The 20,969-nt window shown below is 34.9% G+C and overlaps 1 protein-coding gene across 5 annotated transcripts in view; it reads right to left on the bottom strand.

The window, feature by feature from the left end:
- ATP2C1 (ATPase secretory pathway Ca2+ transporting 1) overlaps nt 1-20,969 on the bottom strand; it is a 112,145-nt gene that overhangs the window by 35,033 nt on the left and 56,143 nt on the right. For all 5 annotated transcript variants that reach the window (XM_088798324.1, XM_088798323.1, XM_088798327.1 and 2 more), the window contains 6 exons: nt 18,318-18,379; nt 17,694-17,802; nt 6,068-6,223; nt 5,256-5,324; nt 4,186-4,261; nt 1,265-1,331 (listed from right to left, as the gene is read on the bottom strand). In XM_088798324.1, the coding sequence (XP_088654450.1) occupies nt 1,265-1,331; nt 4,186-4,261; nt 5,256-5,324; nt 6,068-6,223; nt 17,694-17,802; nt 18,318-18,379 (539 nt within the window). The remainder of the gene's footprint in view (nt 1-1,264; nt 1,332-4,185; nt 4,262-5,255; nt 5,325-6,067; nt 6,224-17,693; nt 17,803-18,317; nt 18,380-20,969) is intronic.

Genomic DNA, 20,969 nt, shown 5'->3' with positions numbered 1-20,969 from the left:
TTCTGTATTGGTTAAATCTCTAGCTCTGTTCCCTAGTGACCTGATAAGGGTAGTATGTCAACTATGTTGCTAGGCAACACTGCTTATGATAATGGGATCTGCTGACTGATAAACTGTCTATGGATTGGGAGAATTATAATTACCTTAGAGGAAGCCATAGCTTTGGGCTTCCGGAGTGCAGTGACTCATAACTGGACCTAAGCGTGTGTTTCCAGAGATGTTGGCTCCTGTGGACTATGAGGCATTTTTTACCTAGGGGAGCTCCTGCACTCACAAGATCATCTCATCTCCATGTCCTAAGCTGAACTGCTACATGACCTGCTGCAAGGGCTCTCAGAAGAGAGATGCCTAAAATTGCCAGGTGTGACTTATGAAAGTTTTGTGAGTTGAAATATTTAGTAGAGTCTAAAAAGACACTGTGATGGAAACTGCAGTTGCGAATGACAAGTCTGATACCCATCTAATTATCCTTCCTTTATAGATGAGCTGATTTGTCTGCTTTCATTTCACAATGATGTATCTAGGTTGGAGTTTTTTTCATCCTGGGTGGCATTTAGAGAATCTTTTCAAAGTATGAAGATTTATGTCTGGCTTCAGATTGAGAAATTATTCATGTATCATTTGTTATATAATTTCTTATCTCTTTTTGAAACTTCTATTAGTTAAATATGGTATTGAATTATTCTCTGTCAATTTTACTTCATTCTCTGCTTTGAACTTCTTCCTCTACTTTTTGGGAATCTTCTTCAACTGTCTATTACAGCCCTGATATTGAAATTTTTAATTTCAGCAATCATAATCTTAATTTCTAAATACTCTTTTTTTGTTCTGTGATCCTTTTCTACAGTCTATCATGAATACAGTTTCTTCACAATTCTCTGAAAATAAAAATGCTGTTTTTTTTTTTTTTTAATTCTATTTCTTGAATTTTTCGTTTTCCACTGAAATTGATTATTCTGTATTATGGTCTTTCTCATGCTGCTAGTATTCAGTTTGTCAATCCTTAATTGTCTATTTATATACAAAAATGCAATATTGGCTTGATAATACCAGACACCTAGTATGTGCTAGGTTTTTCTCCACTACCATATATGCGGGTTTTCATTTTCCTAGACTTCATTTCAATATATGAATTCTGAACTATTTAGCGATATTATACCCCATGAGCTCATATATTACCTCCATAATTGAACACAAGCAATGTCTATCAGAGAAACGAGAGGCAAAAGAGACTTCCATTTATAAACAAACCACTAGAACTTACCTTACACTAATGGTAAACATTTCCAGGATATCTTTTCCTAGTAACCAGCCAACCAACATGATGATACCTGGAACAGAATAACACAGCTATTTTTCCATTTATATAAAATCATCTAGGTGTAGAAGGGATAGAATAACAAGATAAGGGCAGCCTAAAAGTTCCTTGATATCAAAGGGAAAGTATATTAATCACGATTACAAGATTTTACAAAATACCATTTAGCAGGGGAGATTAAAGTTAATGCTACTTAAAGTTAATCCTGTGTATGCACACATGCACACATATACACAGCTTTACCTTTTGTTGCCATAGCTGCCATTCATCCCTTAAAGCAATAATATGTATCTGAGAGTTACCAGTATGAGAAAATATTACCAGTACTTTCATATAATGGGGGAAAAAAAGAAGTTAGCATAAGACATATATAGGTCTTCTATTTATTATCAGCTTTGCAAAAATAAACCCTGGAACTTTACTTCTCATAATTCAGTACCTAGAAATCACACATTAAGTTTGTACTGCAAACAAAGGAGTACTTAGGACTTGGTTCAAAGAGTGATATATCTTACTTAAGACATCTAAAAGTGCATAACATTTAAAAATTATTTTTATGGCATTTAAAAATTTGAAAATCAACATAAATGAAACAACTGATTCCATATTCTCTGTTTTAGCCTGTCTTTGAAAAGAAGGGGTACAAAGGGTGAACTACCTGGTTTTGTGAGAAAAAAAAATATATAACCAGAGTTTTAATAAAGTAACTTAGAGATTGTATTCTAAACCAATATGGACATTTAAAACCAGGTTTTCTTCATTTTTCTAACTACAAAATAATGATCCAGATCATGGCCCTCTAAGACCCTATCCTAAATACTCTCCTAACAAAATAAATTATGTCCAATGAATTATAGCAGGGGTCAAAAAATTACAATCTATGGGCCTCCTGCATGTTTTTATAAATAAAGATCGTTGACACATATCCACACCCATTCGTTTATGTATTATCTATAGTTGCTTTCATGTTGATGGCAGAAATGAATATTTCCAACAGAGACACTATGGACCAAAGACTAAAATATTTACTAGCCGGCCTTTTACCACCCCCCTCAAAAAAAGAAGTCTGCTGACCCGATTTTGATCTTGATTCTTAACCTACTGCATATACTATCTAAGTAAGAAAATTATGTCCAGTGCATTATATTAAAACCAGGTAATCATAAAGTTGAAAGATTTTTCAATCTCTAAGTCTGAAGTAGTTTCACGGTACAGTGTTAATATAAACTGGAAAAATTTAATTGGCAAAATGCCCTTCAATTTATCAAATTCACTGTAAGTCTTAGAAAATAGCAATGATCGAAGGAAGCTATGAGAACATACACATCAGTTAAATAAGAGGAATGAAATACCATCCTACCTTCTACTTTATGTTTATGATGAAGATAGATGGATCAATAGAACTAATAATTAAGGTATTATTTTCACTGAAATAGCATAGCAGAAATACTGCTTTAAAAATGCATTACTGATTTAAAACAGGAAGTTAGCAAGAACAATTGAAATAACATCACGGAAGAATTAAAGAAAAAGAGGAAAGACTCCAAAATTCATGCAAGTGTTTAATGTATGATAAAGATGTCATTTCAACTCAGTGAATAAAGAAGGGACTATAGAACTGATGGCACTGGGATAATTAACTTTTGAATAAAAAGGTTACAACACTAATTTAAGCCCTGTACTAAAATAAATTCTAAATAAAATAGTAAAATTAAGTGTGAAAAATAAAAACTAAAGTAGTAGAGTGACATCTAGATAAATGTACTTATAAAGATTTTCCCAGCATGGGGTTGGGAAAGCCTCTAAGACTAGAACAGACAGAAACCATAATTGTAGAGATTATCAATAAGAGATGCAACCAGAAACTCAGGGCAAGAAGAAATTTCAGTTACATACATCTCCCTGCTCTCCGCCAAGTTTATTATATATGCTTCAAAGGCAATTTAAAAATTCAGAGAAAAAAATACTTGTAATTTAAACAAAAGATAACCTAATTATACAAAGAGCTGTTATCAATCTGAGACTATAGCACAAGAGAAAGAAATAGATTGGCAGGTCACAAAAATGGACCAACACACATATGACAAAGTGTTCAGTTACTCTTATAATAAACTGTGAAATAAAATAATGAGAAGTCTTTTATGCACCTATTAAGTTAATGACAATGTTGGCAACAATTCTAGAAGAGAGACATTTCTACTTTTACCCTGCTGATGAAGGGTATTTGGCAATATAAAACAAAAACATTTAAAAACATGCCAAAGACTTAAAAATTACATTTGATACTACTATTTGACCCAATAATTTTACTTATAAGAATTTCTCCTAATGAAACAAGAAGTGTTTACAATAAAATTACTTGCATCAAAGAATCATTTACATAATTCAAAAACTCAAAAAAATCTATATAAATGTCTGAGAGGACACACACACACAGTGTATGTATACTATAAATACATGGAATACTATAAAACTTTTCAGTATTTTTTAAGTGAGCATCTGTTTAATGACAAGATATTTAAGATCTGTGAATACGACACAAGAAAACAAAAAAAGAAAAGCAGTCCATAAAACTATAGTATCATATTTTGTTGACGACAAGAAAGACAAACACCATGTTTACAGAAATGTTCTTTGATTATAGGAATTAAACAGCATTCTGTTTCATCTTGCAGGAAAAAAAAAAACAACGGGCAGGGGTTAGTTTTATAATTTAAAAAAGTAGTAATAAAGCTAAAAATTAGTTAAATAAATAAACAAATTGATGTATGTATCTAAATTTCCCTTCCCACTAAAAAAAAAAAAAAAAAAAAAAGGAAAAAACCTTAAGTAAATACATGAGATATACATACTCACTCTTCTCTTACCTATTATACCAAAGGAGTAAAAGGAAAGTTGTTTTCCCAAAAGGTCCATGCTCTTCTGCAAAGGGGTTTTCGGTGCCTTGACAAATTGGAGAAGAGCGTCACCACAACTGCCTAAATTCAGTGAGCTATACTAGGTGCCCAGGACTCTGCTAAGGGCTTGACATACCCATGCTAGTGCTAACACACACAACTCTCCCTCAAGGTAAATATTACCCCTTTCACGGAGGAAACTGAGGCTTAGACTTTTAAAAGGTCCAGGCTCCTATGCCTCTTTCAGGAAAAAATCTGATCTTTCTATCAGCTTCTCCAGGACTTCATTACTATCAGCTGCCCCTCGCTTTTCCCATCTTTCTCCTTTCTGTATCCATAAACATGCGTGTCACCCAAGTTTTTTTATCCTGTTGGCTCCCTGATCTGCTAAGTCCTCTCACTAGCGGTCCCCTCACTGCCGAGGTTCTTGAAATGATCGCTGCACTGCATCATGAACACTGGAGTCTTGGCAGGTTAACTGAGAAATCCAGATGATTTGGGGAGAATATGACACCTGCAGAATTCAAGTTCTTTTTTATGTATAAGAAAGTACTTTAAATCAGAGAAGTAATCTTCAAAATGCTAAAACAAGAATATCTTCCACACTATTTTATTTAGCAATCTTTTTACCCATTACTTGGAATTATGTAAAGCTGGGAATTTTGGTAGAAGACATGTTCTGAGGTACAAAGATACTTTTTTAGTAATCTTTAAAATACGATAAGCTAATTTCAAAAAGAATTAGCCCTACAAATAATTGGCTACAAATCTTTTTATCCTATAAACAAAACTTTTTATCCTACAAAAAATGCCATAAACATTTATTAAAATTTTTCAGAATATTAACAATAGCAATCCAACGCTTCCAATTAAAGACTTTCCAATTATGTTTTTAAGCACAGATTGACTGAATGATATTCTGAATAAAATATTATTTTCAACAGCATATAAAATACTCCACCAATATTTTTTCTTCCTCTATTTACAATGGAGAATGTCAGAATTGAAACTAATACATCATTAACAAACTAAGTACTCACTTCTTCTGCTTGCATCATTTTAAAAACCTCTCCAAATTCAGAATTTTCTCCTGTTCCAATGACAATACCCTAAAGGGAAAAGAGGAAAATACATTTATTCAGATGGAATCACCTCTTTCAACTAAAAAAACAAAATGGTTCATTCATTTCTTCAAAGCATGCCTACAGTCAAGATATCTGACACACATATCCAAGGTTCCCTTAGCAAATTTACTTTTTGATGTTACTAACAGATAATTAGTTTTTACACCCAGTGATACAAACCTTGAAAACAAACATTCATTAAACTTATTATTAAACTCAATCTGAAGCCCATTTTTGGATCAATTTGAATCTTATACTCAGTAGAGACATTTAATGTAGTTTCTTTTTTTCCCCTCAAATGCTACTGAATGACGACTTCCTTTTATATTTGTAAAATATTAGAATTCAGTAAACAAAATATTTGAAATCAATCAGTAAGTGAATGATATGTAGTCAGAATGTTATATCCAGTACCATAACAATTAAAATTTTATTTAACCAATAATGAACATATCCATGAGCTGCTGTAGCTATCTAAAAAAAAGAACAGGTACTGAGGACTAAGTTTTAAAGGATCCATTATCTGGTAAATGGCAGAACTATGGACAACCATACTATACCTCAGGGACACAGATTTTCCTCACACAAACAGTTGTCAAGAGTTAGATTCAATTCTGTCATTGTTTAGCTTCATATTTTGAAAAGATCCACATAAAATTAGCAAAAAAGAACTGATAAAATAGTTGAAAACAAAGGAAGTGCTATTTTCAAACGAGAAAAATAATTACCTTTGCTTTGCCACATCTGACGAGCGTTCCCATGAAGGCAATGTTACTTCTTGATGCAAGATCTCCATTAGTTGCAGCTGGCTGAGGAGCTGTCACCTTAGAACAAGGAGTTGTCTCTCCGGTCAAGCTGGACTCATCAATGGAAAGATCCACAGCCTTGGGGAACACAAAGCATTCCATTATATTCAAGTTTGAAGACTCTCTCTACTACACTTAACATCTGAAGAGCTTGTAATCATCTTCTTCCTCAAATATCCCCTTTCTATTAATTATCCTAATCTCGTATCATATCCATTACTCTTTGACACAGAAGAGCAGAGTAAGCAAAACCGTATCTAAAAATGAAGTTAAATCAACAAAATCTGACATGCACAGTAGAATGTTGTACCATGAGACAAAATTAAGCTAAATTTCAAAATACAACTAGGGAAAAGGAGATATTAGCTAAGGCTTAATCTTTATCTAGAGAAAACTCAACTCTCGTGATAAAATATTATTTCCTAATTTTGCCATGACCGAAAGTTCTGAAAATGTTTGGCACATTAAAACCAATAGAAATAAAAACATAATAGAAATAAAAGTATGACTAAAAGGCATAAAAGGTACAGAGAAAGAAATCATTTCATCATTTTGGGCTCAATTGTCATGAAATTCTTCCTGCTACACATTCCTATATTTATCCCAAATGTACATTAGCAAGAATCAAAAAATATATACAAATGTTATAAACTTCAAATAAGTAAATAAATGTACACAACCATTTCCATGCAGATCATGAATATCATATTCTCTTTTAACTCTGCAACAGGATTCAATTCTGAGGGTTTCATTCATAACACAATTAAAGTATTCAGCTACCCAAGCATATAAAAAAAAATTAAAAATCATAATTTTGTATGTGGAAAGAACCATAGATGTGACCTGGCTCCTTCTGACAGTATGGGACCACAGAACAATAGATCCAAGTATGTTAATAGGCATTGTGTGTAATGTGATAGATGACTAATAGACAGACTCACATGCACACATATATACAAGGTATGACCACAAAATACAGTGAATTTTTAAATTTTAAAAAATGTATTGCAGTAAAACACATTGCCATTCATCCCCTTCAAAATACTCCCCCTTGCTCTGAACACACTTGTCCCCTCGTTCTTGGCACTTTCTGAAGCAGTTCTGGAAGTCCTCTTTCGTGAGTGTCTTCAGTTGTGTTGTCGTGGCTATCTTGATGTTCTGAATTGACTCAAAACATTTACCTTCATGGTGCTTTTAACTTTGGGGAAGAGCCAGAAGTCACGGTGCCAGATCTGGTAAATAAGGTGGATGAAGACACATCATAATGTTTTTATTGGACAGAAGTTGCCATACCAGAAATGATGTGTGACACAGAGCCTTTCTGTTGTGATCACAAAATACAGTGAATGCTGCTGTCGATTGTCATCCAGTAGAAAGGCAGTATGTTCAATACGGGAAGCAGTGCATCGAACCTTAGTAACAGCGTGTGACAAGTTTCAACTTGTTCGGTGCAGTCAGATATGAGACGCAGATGAAAGAAGGTGTGTTTCAAAGTGTGCTGTAAATCATCCTTCATTATGACAATGCTCCATGTCACACATTGCTCCTGGTATACATACGGCAATTTCCGTCAAATAAAAACATTATGGTGTGTCCTCATCCACCTTATTCACTGGATCTGGCACCGTGCAACTGCTGGCTCTTCTCCAAAGTCAAAATGGCAAGACATCGAGGCAGCCACAGCAGTGTAACTAAAGACCCTCACAAAAGAGAACTTCCAGAACTGCTTCAGAAAATGGCAAGACTGATGGGATAAGTGTGTCTGGAGTGAGGTGAGTATTTTGAGGGGGATTAATGGCAATGTGTCTTTTACTGTGATAATTTTTTTTTATTTAACCATTCACAGTATTGTTTGATTATACCTCATACACAAGATACAAAGGAGGGGTACTATGGTCAAGTAAGTTTTAGAAAAAGTTAAGACTTGAACAGCTTTCCCTTCTGCAGAGCTTCTCAAACCTTTCAATACACTAGGTGAATCACCCCCACAGGAACATAGATATAGCAGGGGTTATCAATGTGCACTTCCAGCAGGACCAGCATGACCTTTACCACCTCAGAACTTGTGAGAAATTCAGTGCCCTGCCTCAAACATGAAGATGGGCAAGGTAAACCTAACAGATTGTACTTACCAGCCCTTCAGCTGATTCTGATGCACACGCAAGTTTGAGAATCAGTGAAATAGTGTTTCCCAAACTGATTGATCCATTTTATTCCAGAAGCTCTTAATCAAGGGTCCTTAGGATAACCTTTGGGAAACTGGGACCTAATTCATGATTTTACTCATTTTATAGGTTCATTTACTCACCCAACAAACATTTCCTAACTACTTTAACTACGTACCAGGCACTGGGCTAGATCATAGAAAGGAAACACAGTAAGGAAATGAACCTAGAGCAACTGAATAATTGTGCAGTCTCACTGCTATAAGTTAAGCTGGTGTTCTCAATCACGCCTCTAGACTGATAGTTTATAATACATACACAGTACTCTAAACTTTAAATTCTGCTTTTCTTTTTTTTTGGAAGGGGGCAGGGTGAAGATAATTAGTCTTTTTAAATGGTTCATTTTTATGAGCATAAATACCTTAAAAATCTCACAGAAATAATTATTTAAAATTGGTTCATGGATTCTTTCTCCCCATCTATTCAATAAAACTGTTTTAATTTGATCAATGCCAATGATTCATTCACGTAACAAATATTTATTAATGCTTGTAATGTGCCAGGCCCCTCCCTGTGTATCACATACAGTGGGAATCAGCAGTAAAGAAAACAAATTTCCTGCCCTCATTTATTATTCTAATGGGAAAAGTAATTTGAAAAACAAACAAGAGTATATAATATAATGCTTGGCAGTGACAGAAAACAGCATGATAGGATGGAGAGTGACATTTAAGATAGACGAGAGAACATCTCTCAAAAGTAGGTGACCCTTTTAAAGAGCTCTGATTGACCTGAGGGCCCCAAGCCTGGGCCATAATTAAGGAGAAAGGATCCTAGACAAAGGGAGCAAAAAGTACAAAGAACATGGGGGCAGGAACATGCTTGGTGCGTTCCTGTGCTAGGTAGACACATAACTTTGCAAATATAATTAAGAGTTCATATTAAGTCATAAGATTTTTAAAAGTTCAGAATAAAAATAAATTATATGCTATAACTCCAAAGAGACCAAACTGTATTAGCATTTTCTGAATGTTTCATGCCATGTAAATGTGATGAATTTTGGTTATTAACGCAGGCTTATAAAAAGTATTCTTAAAACACAGACCAATAGTCCTTTAGTCTTTAAAAGGCTTCCTATCTTAAATAATTATGCATGCAAAGACAAGCCAACTAATCTGGGTTCATTAAATGAACACAACTACAGATTAAAAAAAGTAAATAAAACAGCTACCATGTTCAAAAGCAATGGAAGTTTTCTTTATTCTAGGAATATATTTATTTGACTTTTCTTTCCAAATTAATCTTAGGACTGTTTAATTTTTCACAATAACATATTTATTACCAAAATAAGAAAAAAAATTAGGTCTTTCTTAAAAGATGATGCTAATACTAAAAACAATCAGCTGACATTTCATTGCTTACTATCTCGTAGTCATTATGCTATATACCTACACTAAGTTATCTACTAACAATTACTTAGCTACTAACAACTCCAGTAAGGCAAATACTATTATTATCCCTATTTTACACACACTTTGAAAGGTTCAGTAACTCATCCAGTATCACCTGATAGTAAGCTATGGAGATGAAACCCAAATGTTGACAAATTAACTCCAGTTCCTCTTAGTTAGAGGATCAATTTGTGAATTATTCTCCTCTCCAGTTTTATAACTACTTCTAGAAGACATTAAGCAAAGATGTATTTCAAAAATTGAATATTTCTGTGAATTACAAAAATCAACAAAAAGTTTATTTTATTTATCAATCTCCTCTTTAATGCTTTTACAAAAATCAGAACTGCATGTAATTTTCTGAGCTCTTAATTAGAAAAGCAATCTACTAATAGTTAAAAGCTAATAAAAGCTGTATATATGTACAAAACTTCTTCTCCGAGTAAGATGAAATTTATATTTTCCCATTGAAGATTTTCTGCTTTAAGTGTAAATCTTAAATATGGATACATACTAACATTAGGTGGCTGTCTATAGGGATGAGGAGTATAAAAATAATGACTTTTTAATTTAAAAAGAGAGGAAAAGCTCTGTCAGTGCCCGAGCTCATTAGTGTCAGTCTTAGCAGTGCAGCAACCATTTAAGAGGGTAAGAAGTTTTGTTCAAATCAGGTTTTTCTACATAAAAGAGACACGTCATTTTTAGCACAAGAGCAATCAGTCTTCTCTAGTGTACAAATTGATGGGGAAGAAAAAGGGGCTTTGGATCCTTATCTTTTTTTTCTACAAAATTATAAATTTGTAAAATTCAAATTATCAAGAATACATTATCAGTGAAATTTGTCTAAATCATGCAATGTAGCAAACTGCATAGATCTCAACTCAACTGTAAATTGAACAAGAATATTTTTTAAGTTATAAGTTTTTTTCTCTTACTAGTGTTTGCAAGAGTTTTCTCAGGAAGCAGTTTTGAGGGAGTAAGGAATAAGGGAGTCATTTCTAAGAAGGGTAGTATTTAATAAATTAGGCAACCTATTACATTTTAACAAGGTCACAATTAAATTAGTCTGAGCAGAAAAGATATTAGTCATTTATCCATTGCATTCATGAGAGAAAGAAAGGTAGGATAAAATGAAATCAAAGTATCAGTCAGCTACATGCCTTCTAGCCAAAAGTTTAAACATTAAACATTCAGAAGAGCTGTTAATGAATAGGGAAACTGATTATATTTTACTTTTTCTTCTTTCTTCCTGAGGGTGAATAAGATACAACACAGTTTAAAAATCAGAATATAAATAGGAATCAAAATGCATATATAATCCATAATTTGAATATTTAACACCTACACTATAAAAACAGTTGAAAAAAATTCACAGGATTATTCCCATTAAACATTAGGCATAGAGAAAATAAATGTCAAAGTCACAGACATTTCCTGAAAAGCAAAAAGTAACTGCTTTTAATTACAGTTAATAAGAACAACTGGCAGCAACAAACAAGTTCTCAAACTAAAGACTGGCTTGGTATACTGTATGCCACTAAGTCAATCACCTCTCTACTCTAGAAAAAGAGAATGAAGAAAAATGAACAGAGGCTAAAGTACCTGTGGTACAGCACTGAACATACTAATATAAGCATGATGGGAGTCCCAGGGGATTGGTGGGAGGAATATAAATGGGAAGAAAAACTATTTGAAGAGATAATAGATGAAAACTTTCCAAATTTAATGAAAGACATGAATCTATACATCAAAGAGGCTAAATAAACTCCAAATAGGATAAATCAAAGACATCTACACTGAAAGACATTATAATCAAACTACTAAAAGATGAAAACAGAATCTTGAAAACAGCAAAAATGAAGCAATTTATCATGTTGTACACAAGGGATCCTCAATAAGATTAGAAGCCCATTTTTTATCAGAAACTATGAAGGCTAGGACCAATAGATAGAGTGACATATTTAAAGTGCTGAAAGAACAAACTATCAAAGAGCATTTTATATCCAGCAAAACTATCTTTCAAAAATGAAGGAAAAATGAAAGACATTCCCATTTAAACAAAAGCTAAGAGAATTTGTCATTAGCAAAAGTGCTCCACAAGAAATTCTAAAAGAGAGTCCTTTGAGCTGAAATGAAAGGAGAGCAGAAAGTAACTTAAAACCATATGAAGAAATAAAGAATTCTAGTGAAGGTAACTGTGTAGATAAATATGCCAGTATTATTGTATTTTGAGTTTTTAACTCCTCTATTTTTCTTGATTTAAAAGACAAATATATAAAATACAAATCTATATTAATAAGCACACAATGTATAAAGATATAATTTGTAACAACATGAAGGTGGCAAAAAAGTGAGCTGTACAGGAGCAAAGTTTTTGTATGTTATTGAAGTAAAGTTGGTATCAATTCAAACTGCATTGTTATAAATTTAGGAATGTTAACTGTAATACCCATGGTGACCACTAACAAAGTAAGTACAAAATATACAGGGGAAAAAAAATGAGGTAATTGAAGTATACTTTAAAAAAAACAATCAAACAAAAAAGGGGAGATTGGAGGAATTGAGGAACATAAAAAATACAACATATATAGAAAACAAACAGCAAAATAATAGAAGAAAGTTTTTCACTATCAGTAATCACTTTAAATGTAAACAGATTTGCAATTGTGTGACACATCCATATAATGGATGGAATACTACTTGGCAATAAAAAGCTATAAAGTACTTATACATGCTACATGAATGAACCTTAAAAACATGTTAACTAAAAGAAGCCAGACACAAAAGACCATAGTGTTTAATACCATTAATATGAAATGTTCAGAATAGGCACACGTATACAGACAGAGCAGATTAGTAGCTTTCAGGCTCTGTCAGGGGCAGTGTCAGAGAATACAGTGATGCTAAAAGGTAAGGGTTTTCTTTTGGCAGTGATGAGAATAATCTACAGTTAGATTGTAGTGATGGGTGCACAACTCTATATATATACTGAAAGCCACTAAATGGTGCATTTTAAATGTGTAAACTGGAATTAGATTACTTCAATAAAGCTCTTTAAAAAATATTTTTATATGTGGTGGATGAATCAGCACTTTTGGCATGGATTAAGAGATAGTTAAAAATACAGAATCCCGGCCCACCCCAGACCTGCCAAAACAGAACCCAGGTGATTCCTATGCACATTAGAAGTTAGCATGCATTGCCTTAGGGCAACTCTATGTCAAAATGAGAAAACAAATCTGAAAATATTAAGTGGTTTGCCTAAACTCATATGGTCAAGTCATTTCATAAGCAGATGCATTTTATACTTTGAATCGCAGCTGTTTGCAAGTTGGTATCTCCCAGTAAGGGCACAAAGTGTCGTTTTCTTTTTCACTTCCTAGTCCTGAAGCCTGGTACAGTGTTATATACACAGTATTCAAATATTTACTGAATGGCTAAAATGACTTTGTAACAGATTGATTTCTGAAGAGAAGGATTACATTTTGCCTAATTAGCTTTATTACCAAAATATGTAAATTTAAAATATTACTACATACTTTTCTAGCAATGTAGCAAAAGATTCTTTTCAAAAGCATACCAAAAACCAAATCAGAACCTGAGTTTTGCCAGAATATCAAGTTTTCCATTGAGTAAATGGAAAATGTATTTTGTAACTCCGGAAGTCAGAATGCTCTGACACAGCTCCACTAATGGAGTTACCCAGCAGAGGAAGCTGCTTGCTAGTGGTTCGTAATAAAAGCATGCGTAAGAATGTGAGCCTTATAGAAAGGGACCTAATGGCTAAGTGAGGTTTCAGTCAAGGAGAATATCTCTGACTCCCCAGTTGGTAGGTAGTCAAAGTAGATCTGTACTTGTTCAACTCATTATCTCTCATTTTTTACTTGCCCTGGGAACTAAGGAATAGGAAGGAACAATCCTAGACACCAAAAACTACTCACTGAGCCAAACTACTATCCCATAACAAAGTAGATGGATTCATGAGGTAAAAAGACTCACTATATAATGCCAACTGGCTTGTTCTGAGTTTGAACTCCTGAGCTTGGCCTCACGAGAACCTGATTCCTACTAGAGGTAACCTTTCTGCCTGGATTTAAATGGTCTGATAATCTAGTGTCATAAAAATGGTTAATTCTTGGCTCTCAGCCATGTGGCTCTCAGCCAAGTGGTGGTTCTGTAGAAGAATTTTGATACATTTAGAAAATCACATAAAAAACTAGATTGAAGAAAAAGAAGGCAATTGTACCCAGTGTCTAGATCTTAAAAACAGTTTCAAAGAATGTTTTGAGCTAACCAAAGGCACATGAACCACAAAAGAAAGTATCGATGGAATTAATCATTCAGAACACCAAGTAAAAGAAAACACTGCTACATTTCAAGCAATGTTTTGGGCTTAGTTAGAAAGTTATAGCTGAGAGGTAAAATATTTCAACAGACAAAAGAAATCTTCTTTGCCGCTGAGTCTTACACTGCTTTCTTTTATAAAGAACTCTTTGCTCAAATACTGATACAGACTTTACCTGGAACAGAAAATACGCTGTTTCCAAAAAGGCAAAATGTACTGACTGTTATGCAGGTATACATAATCTATAATACTGCTTCTTCCAAAGTCATTGTCTGACTAATTCACTGGCTACCACCAATTTATTGTCCAGTGGTGCCTCTTCTCAAATACTATTAAAAATTAAAACCCTTAGAAAAAACTGGAAAACATGCTCATAGCTCAATTTCTCTAAGTTTTACTCTCCCAGCTCCACCAGTGACTCTAGGCTCCTAAGCTGGTAAAGGTTATTGCCACCAATACATATTGGCTCATTCCTTGGCTGTGAAAAACTGACTGAGCGAGAAAACAAAATACAGAATATTCCTTAAATTATTAATATTAATCTTCTTTAAAAAGTATTTACAAATGCTAGTCTCAGCCTGCTATGAACTGAATTCATGTTGAATTCCTAAAATTCACATTGAAGCCCTAATCTCCAATGTGATGGTAACTGGAGATGGAGCCTTGAGAGGTAATTACGGTTAGATGAGGTCATGTGGGTGAGGCCCTCATAATGGAATTAGTGGCTTTATTAAGAAAAAATGATTGTTCTCTCTGCTATGTGAAGACACAGCAAGGCTGTAAGCCAGGCGAGTGCTCACCGGAAACTGCCAGACTCTGATTGTGGACTTCCCAGCCCTAGAACAGTAATAAATAAATGTTTATTAAACCACCCAATCTATGGTATTTTATTACAGCAGCTTGAGCTGACTGAAGACAGAGCCTATGAACAGATGTCAAATAAATGTAGTACAGTAGTCAATTCTCTAAACATGCTAACAAGATGTTACTGAAGGCGCCGGCAAGACTTACAGCCAAAACCTGAACCACTGAAATTGATGACAGAGGAGTTGCAGCATGACGATGCTCAAGTGGCAAGCCTGGCCTTGGCCAAGTTCACAAAAAGAGTACTATATTGCAGAAGTCCAGGGGCTTGCTTTTTAAAAAATGAAATCCATATACTTTGTGAGAAATTAATAATATCCCAAGGCTAACTGAGGAGATTTGTTTCCTTTAAATCCTAATGAAGAGTTTTATTTCATGCAGGAACATCAAATGACCAGCTAGCCTGATAAAAACATCCAAAGATCACCACAGCTAAATTCTGCAAACAACATTCCAATAAGCCAATTAAATTCCAAAAATCTAGGAACCTCTGGGTCCAGAAGAGAAATCAACTTTATCAGCCTTTTAATGTCGTAGGTCAGAAGCAGAACAAGGAATCTTTTAGGAAAGTTATGTTAATCTACTGTGAAAGGAGTTGCAAAAGCCTGCTTGTGGTACCAGGGAGGAGGTAAAACAAATAGGGCAGAAAAGTGATAGAGGGGAATCAAAGATGTTCAATTATGTATGTAAAAGTGGAAAACTCAACCTAACTACAGCATTAATAAAATATGTGCTGATGAAGTGTCTGAAAAATTAACAAGTAGGGGGAAAACAATAACAACTAATAAATTACTCCATACAACATATGCTTCTAATATTTTTAGCATCAAGCTTCAAAGTGTCAAAAATTCCCTCTTATTGAACTCACAGTAAGTCTTCAATATATATTTGCTGAGTGGATAAAATATGTACTAGTCCATATTCTGACAAGTCTTTTCCCATTTGCAGGTGAATTCTGAGACAATTAGTTCGCAGAATGATTAACCCTTATTTAAATAAGAACCCTAAAACACTTTACCAACCCAAATGATGTTCTGAAGTTTCTGTCATTGTACTATTTAAATTGTTCAAACAACAGGAAACACCATCTTCTGACCACTGAGGAGGTCTGTTTCTGAATTAGAAGAGAAGCACTCCAAAATAAATGATGACATAAACTCCATGAATTCAAATTAGGGTTCTTTGCAGTAGAGGAAGATGATTTACATCAAGTGACAGGCTTATCTCTAAGGAAGAACAATCCAAGGTCTTGTCATAAACTAAATATTAAGGATGAGAGGGACAAGTGAGTGCAAAGATAAAACCTAAAAAGACCTACCAAGAAGAAAAAGAATTTAAGAAAGTAAAATTAATAACCTTCCCAATACTTGCTATGCTATCAATTATTTCCATCCACCAATTAAAGCAATCTGATATCTAAGGATAATTCAATTTTAAGTATTTGGAAAAAAGGTCTTTAGTTCAAGATTAAATGAAGTTGAAAAGGTTCTTCAGGCTTTCCATAACCTCTATGTGAGAACACTCATATAATATTTTGGGACATAATAGACATTCAAAGACTGACAGCTCTACAGGTGATAACAAACAGCCTGTTAATTCCCATAGCAGATGATACTAGCATGCTAATCGGCTATGAGGTACTCTTCCACATACTGCAGCCAGATTAAGGGTAATATCATTTGCTAGCTGCCCATGACCTTCAAAGCTAATTCCTAACCAATAAAATCTGAAGTGGAGCTTCATATCCAAGGCTCTTCTGAATCTGATTCTATCATACATTTTCTACCCTTAACATACCCAAGCTCTGTATTATATACTGGAACACTTCACAGTGATAAATACTGTTACTTCACTGTCTTCTCCTCTCTGTCCAGTACCACCCTTTAATTATCAACACCAAAGCCACGTTGTCTGAGGTAGTCTCTGATTTTACTCAAGTCAGAAGAAACTGCTCCCTTCCCTAAATTTTCATACTGCATTCTTAGTACTTCTTTTACTCACCAAGTTCTATTTTATGGTGAGTGATTCATGTACACAAACAGTAAGCTCACTGAATACAAGAATTCTATCACATCCTCTTTGTTTCCCACAATGCCTAACACGCATTTCCATAAAGATCTGCTAATTCACTAAATAAACACCTCAAAAGACTCTAAGGAAAAAATAGATTTTAAGAAAAAAAATGTGTATGTCACTTTTTAACCTAGAAAACAAAATGTTCAAATTAACTATGTGCTGTTAGTCCTTAAAACTACTAATGTCTATCATTTCATCTACACCCAAGTATATTCACTTCTCACAACTAGCTCACCAAATGCTATAGTCTAATATCTGTGCCCCTCCTGCCCCCCACCATTCATATGTTGAAATCCCAACCACAAAGATGATGGTATTAAGAAGTGGAACTTTCAAAAAAAAAAAAGAAGTGGGACTTTCGACGTGCTTGGGTCATAAGGGTGGAGTCCTCGTGAATGACATTAGTGTTCATATAAAAAAGAACCCATTGAGTTCCCTCAGCCCCTTCTACCACGCGAGGGCACAGTGAGAAGGCACCAGCTATGAACCAGGAAGAAGGCCCTCATCAGAATTCGACCATGCTGGCACCTTAATCTTGGACTTGCCAGCCTTCAGAACTAAGAGAACTAAATTTCTGTTGTTTATAAGCAATCTGATCTGTGGAATTTTATTATAGCAGACCGAACAGACTAAGGCACCAAACTTACTTCAAACAAGCGTAAGTCAGCAGGAACTCTGTCCCCAACAGAAAGGCAAACTGTATCACCTGGAACCAAGTCTCGTGCAAGTGTATGTTCCAATTTTCCTTCACGCACACTGTAACATGAAACAGAAACAACCACAGTTGAAAAAAGAAAGCCACACCGTTTATTTAAAGAAATGATTTCCAGTGGGCTTACTGGAGCAAAAAATATTGTATCATTACCACTTCTAAGGAGATAAGGCAAATATAAGAACCAAGAACAGTATCATTTTTGAGCTCTTGGTAATTAAGATGCTCAGTTGTCAAAAAAGCATTAAAAAACTGACAACTTGTGCAAAGATAGTGTGAAAACTGAAGCAACTTTCTGAATCATCTGGGTCTGTTTGTGTATCACTGTACTCACAACAGTGTTTAGCACACCACTGTACACAAAAAAAGTCTGGTGGAACAAATGCATGTCTCAAGAATCTCCAAGTCAGAACTTGAAACTTGCTACACTGAATAGAGCATGAATTTTTCTCATGGTCTCTATGTTTAGACAAATCTGGGGCCACGATGTATGCTGCAGTAGTCACATTCAATTTCTATTTTTAAGAGTAGAAATCCGTATCAAAAACAAGGATCATACCAATGGCATTCTGGAGGCATAAGTTTACTCAGTTCTTCAAGAGATTTTTCTGAACGATATTCCTATTAAAAAAAAAAGAATATAATATTAAAACAATCATTTATAAAGAAATGTAAATATGTATGTTCCTATGAAATTTTTAAATAATGATGGAGATCAATATTTAATTAAATCTAACACGGGAGTAAAGGGTAAGAACATATGTTTAACATGTTAAACAAGGAGTGAGATGTGGCTGGCCCTGCCTTAATAGAACCTTTCCCATCACCCTGAATTATGCAAAAGAGGAAATTCTCAGGAATGCTAACTGTTATGCTTCAGCCTTCTTCCATTCATACGGTCACAGCTAAATATCAGAGACATCCTTCACCTCACTATACTATTTAGTGCACATTTCCATGGGCAATCTTGCTTCGTGCAACAACATTGCTATTTTTATCTAATGTCTGCACTAAGGATACCCATCTTCTGATCTAAGGTTAAACAGGGAAAAGGAGGAGTAGTGGGGTGAAAGTTGGGGAGTGCTTTGAAATGACTGCAGTGTTAATACTAATCAAAATTTCACACCCATCACAAACTTTTTCAAATAGAAAAAGAAGATTTGTGTAAGAATAACTTAGAACTAAATCAGTCTTTACTTAGGCAAGAAGAACAAATGTTAAGAGTACGGTAACTCTATAAACATAAAAATTATAAGATCACCTCCCCAACCATACCAAGGATATTGAGGAATTTGGAAATTTTACCTCCAAATTCCATAAAAGGCTAGAAAACACTCACCAATCCTAGATCCTAGTAATAAATGACATAGAAGCTGCCCAATCTTTACCTCCCTCTTCCGATTTCTTACCCTTTACTCCCTACAACTACAGATACCTCCATATCAAAATGACCATTTAACATAACACACCACCAAAAACCCGACAGCCATCTCAAATGAATGCCTAAAACTTACTACATTTATTGTAAGGTGGCATCAATATATGACTATATAAAACAATTAGCTACTTTTATGACTGTGAGGGTATATAACGGGATGGGGAATGAGATTTAAAAGACACAGGAAATGGGACGGCTGGTTAGCTCAGTTGGTTAGAGCTCGGTGCTCTTACAACAAGGTTGCTGGTTCGATCCCCACAGGGACCACTGTGAGCTGCGCCCTCCACAACTAATTGAAACAACTACTTGACTTGGAGCTGATGGGTCCTGGAAAAACACATTTAAATAAATAAAAGTTTTTTTTTAGTTTTTTTTTAAAGAGACAGGAAATAAAGGCTAAAAATAAATATAAAAAGAATGTAAAAAGCACTCTCCTAAAATACAGGTAAAAACACAAATATTAAATAATGATAAAGCATTAAGAATTTCTGATAGATTTTTGATAAGAGTTTCTTATGATAAACTCAACTAACATTACTTAAATAGGATATTTTTAGAGAGGTTTTTTTTTAAACATTTTATTGGGGAAGGGGAACAGGACTTTATTGGGGAAGAGTGTGTACTTCCAGGACTTTTTTCCAAGTCAAGTTGTTGTCCTTTCAGTCTTAGTTGTGGAGGGCGCAACTCAGCTCCAGGTCCAGTTGCCGTTGCTAGTTGCAGAGGACACAGCCCACCATCCCTTACGGGAGTCGAGCAGTTGAACCAGCAACCTTGTGGTTGAGAGGATGCGCTCCAACCAACTGAGCCATCTGGGAGCTGAGTGGCAACTCAGCTCACGATGCCATGTTCAATCTTTAGTTGCAGGGGGCGCTGCCCACCATCCTTTGCAGGACTCGAGGAATCGAACTGGCAACCCTGTGGTTGAGAGCCTGCACTCCAACCAACGGAGCCATCCGGGAGGCAGCTCAGCTCAAGGTGCCGTGTTCAGTCTTAGTTGCAGAGGGCGCTGGCCACCATCCCTTGCAGGACTCAAGGAGTTGAACCGGCAACCTTGTGGTTGAGAGCCCACTGGCCCATGTGGGAATCGAACCGGCAGATTTCAGAGTTAGGAGCACGGAGCTCCAACCGCCTGAGCCACCGGGCCGGCCCCTTAGAGGGGCTTTTTAAGTCTTGTTTATAGAATATTTTGTTGGATTCATAAGCACATTTGGGGAAAAGGCTCACATCTGTACAAGAAACCATATCTACCAATCTGAACCTGAGCTCTTCATAAATGTTTTGATTCTTTCTTACATTTTCCATCAAATAAACTTATCATAAAGATACTTAGCACATGGTTTTAGTCACTGCATTTAAAGTGAATAACACACTATCATTGTGTAAAATTCCGCACTATGTTAAAATCACAATGTTATGGGTTTTTTTGAAGGTAGTGGCTCTCAATTTACCAAAAGAACAAGCTCCTAAGGTCTTCCATACACAGTGACAATACGGTAGGAATCCTTCTGCAGAACGTCACTCCATATAGCTATGGCATTATTAAAGACGCAAGAGGGTTCCAGTTATTGGCCCAGTGGGTCATAACATACACATGGCTGACCCAGATCAGAATATGCCTTCTTATGGAGGAATGAGGAATTTAAATCCTTGCCCAATATTTTAATTGGAAAAACCTATTGCTGGATATTTCTATTATAGTGCTTTTTATTACCATCTACTTCAATTATCTTTAATATCATCAAATAAAAAATTAGATTTTCTTCATGCTGCTAC

The sequence above is a fragment of the Rhinolophus sinicus genome, chromosome 5 (genome assembly GCF_057876585.1).
Source record: "Rhinolophus sinicus isolate RSI-liver-muscle chromosome 5, RSI-T2T, whole genome shotgun sequence".
NCBI lineage: Eukaryota > Metazoa > Chordata > Mammalia > Chiroptera > Rhinolophidae > Rhinolophus > Rhinolophus sinicus.
The sequence above is the reverse complement of the archived record's forward strand: the minus strand, read 5'-3'. Positions and strand labels throughout refer to the sequence as shown.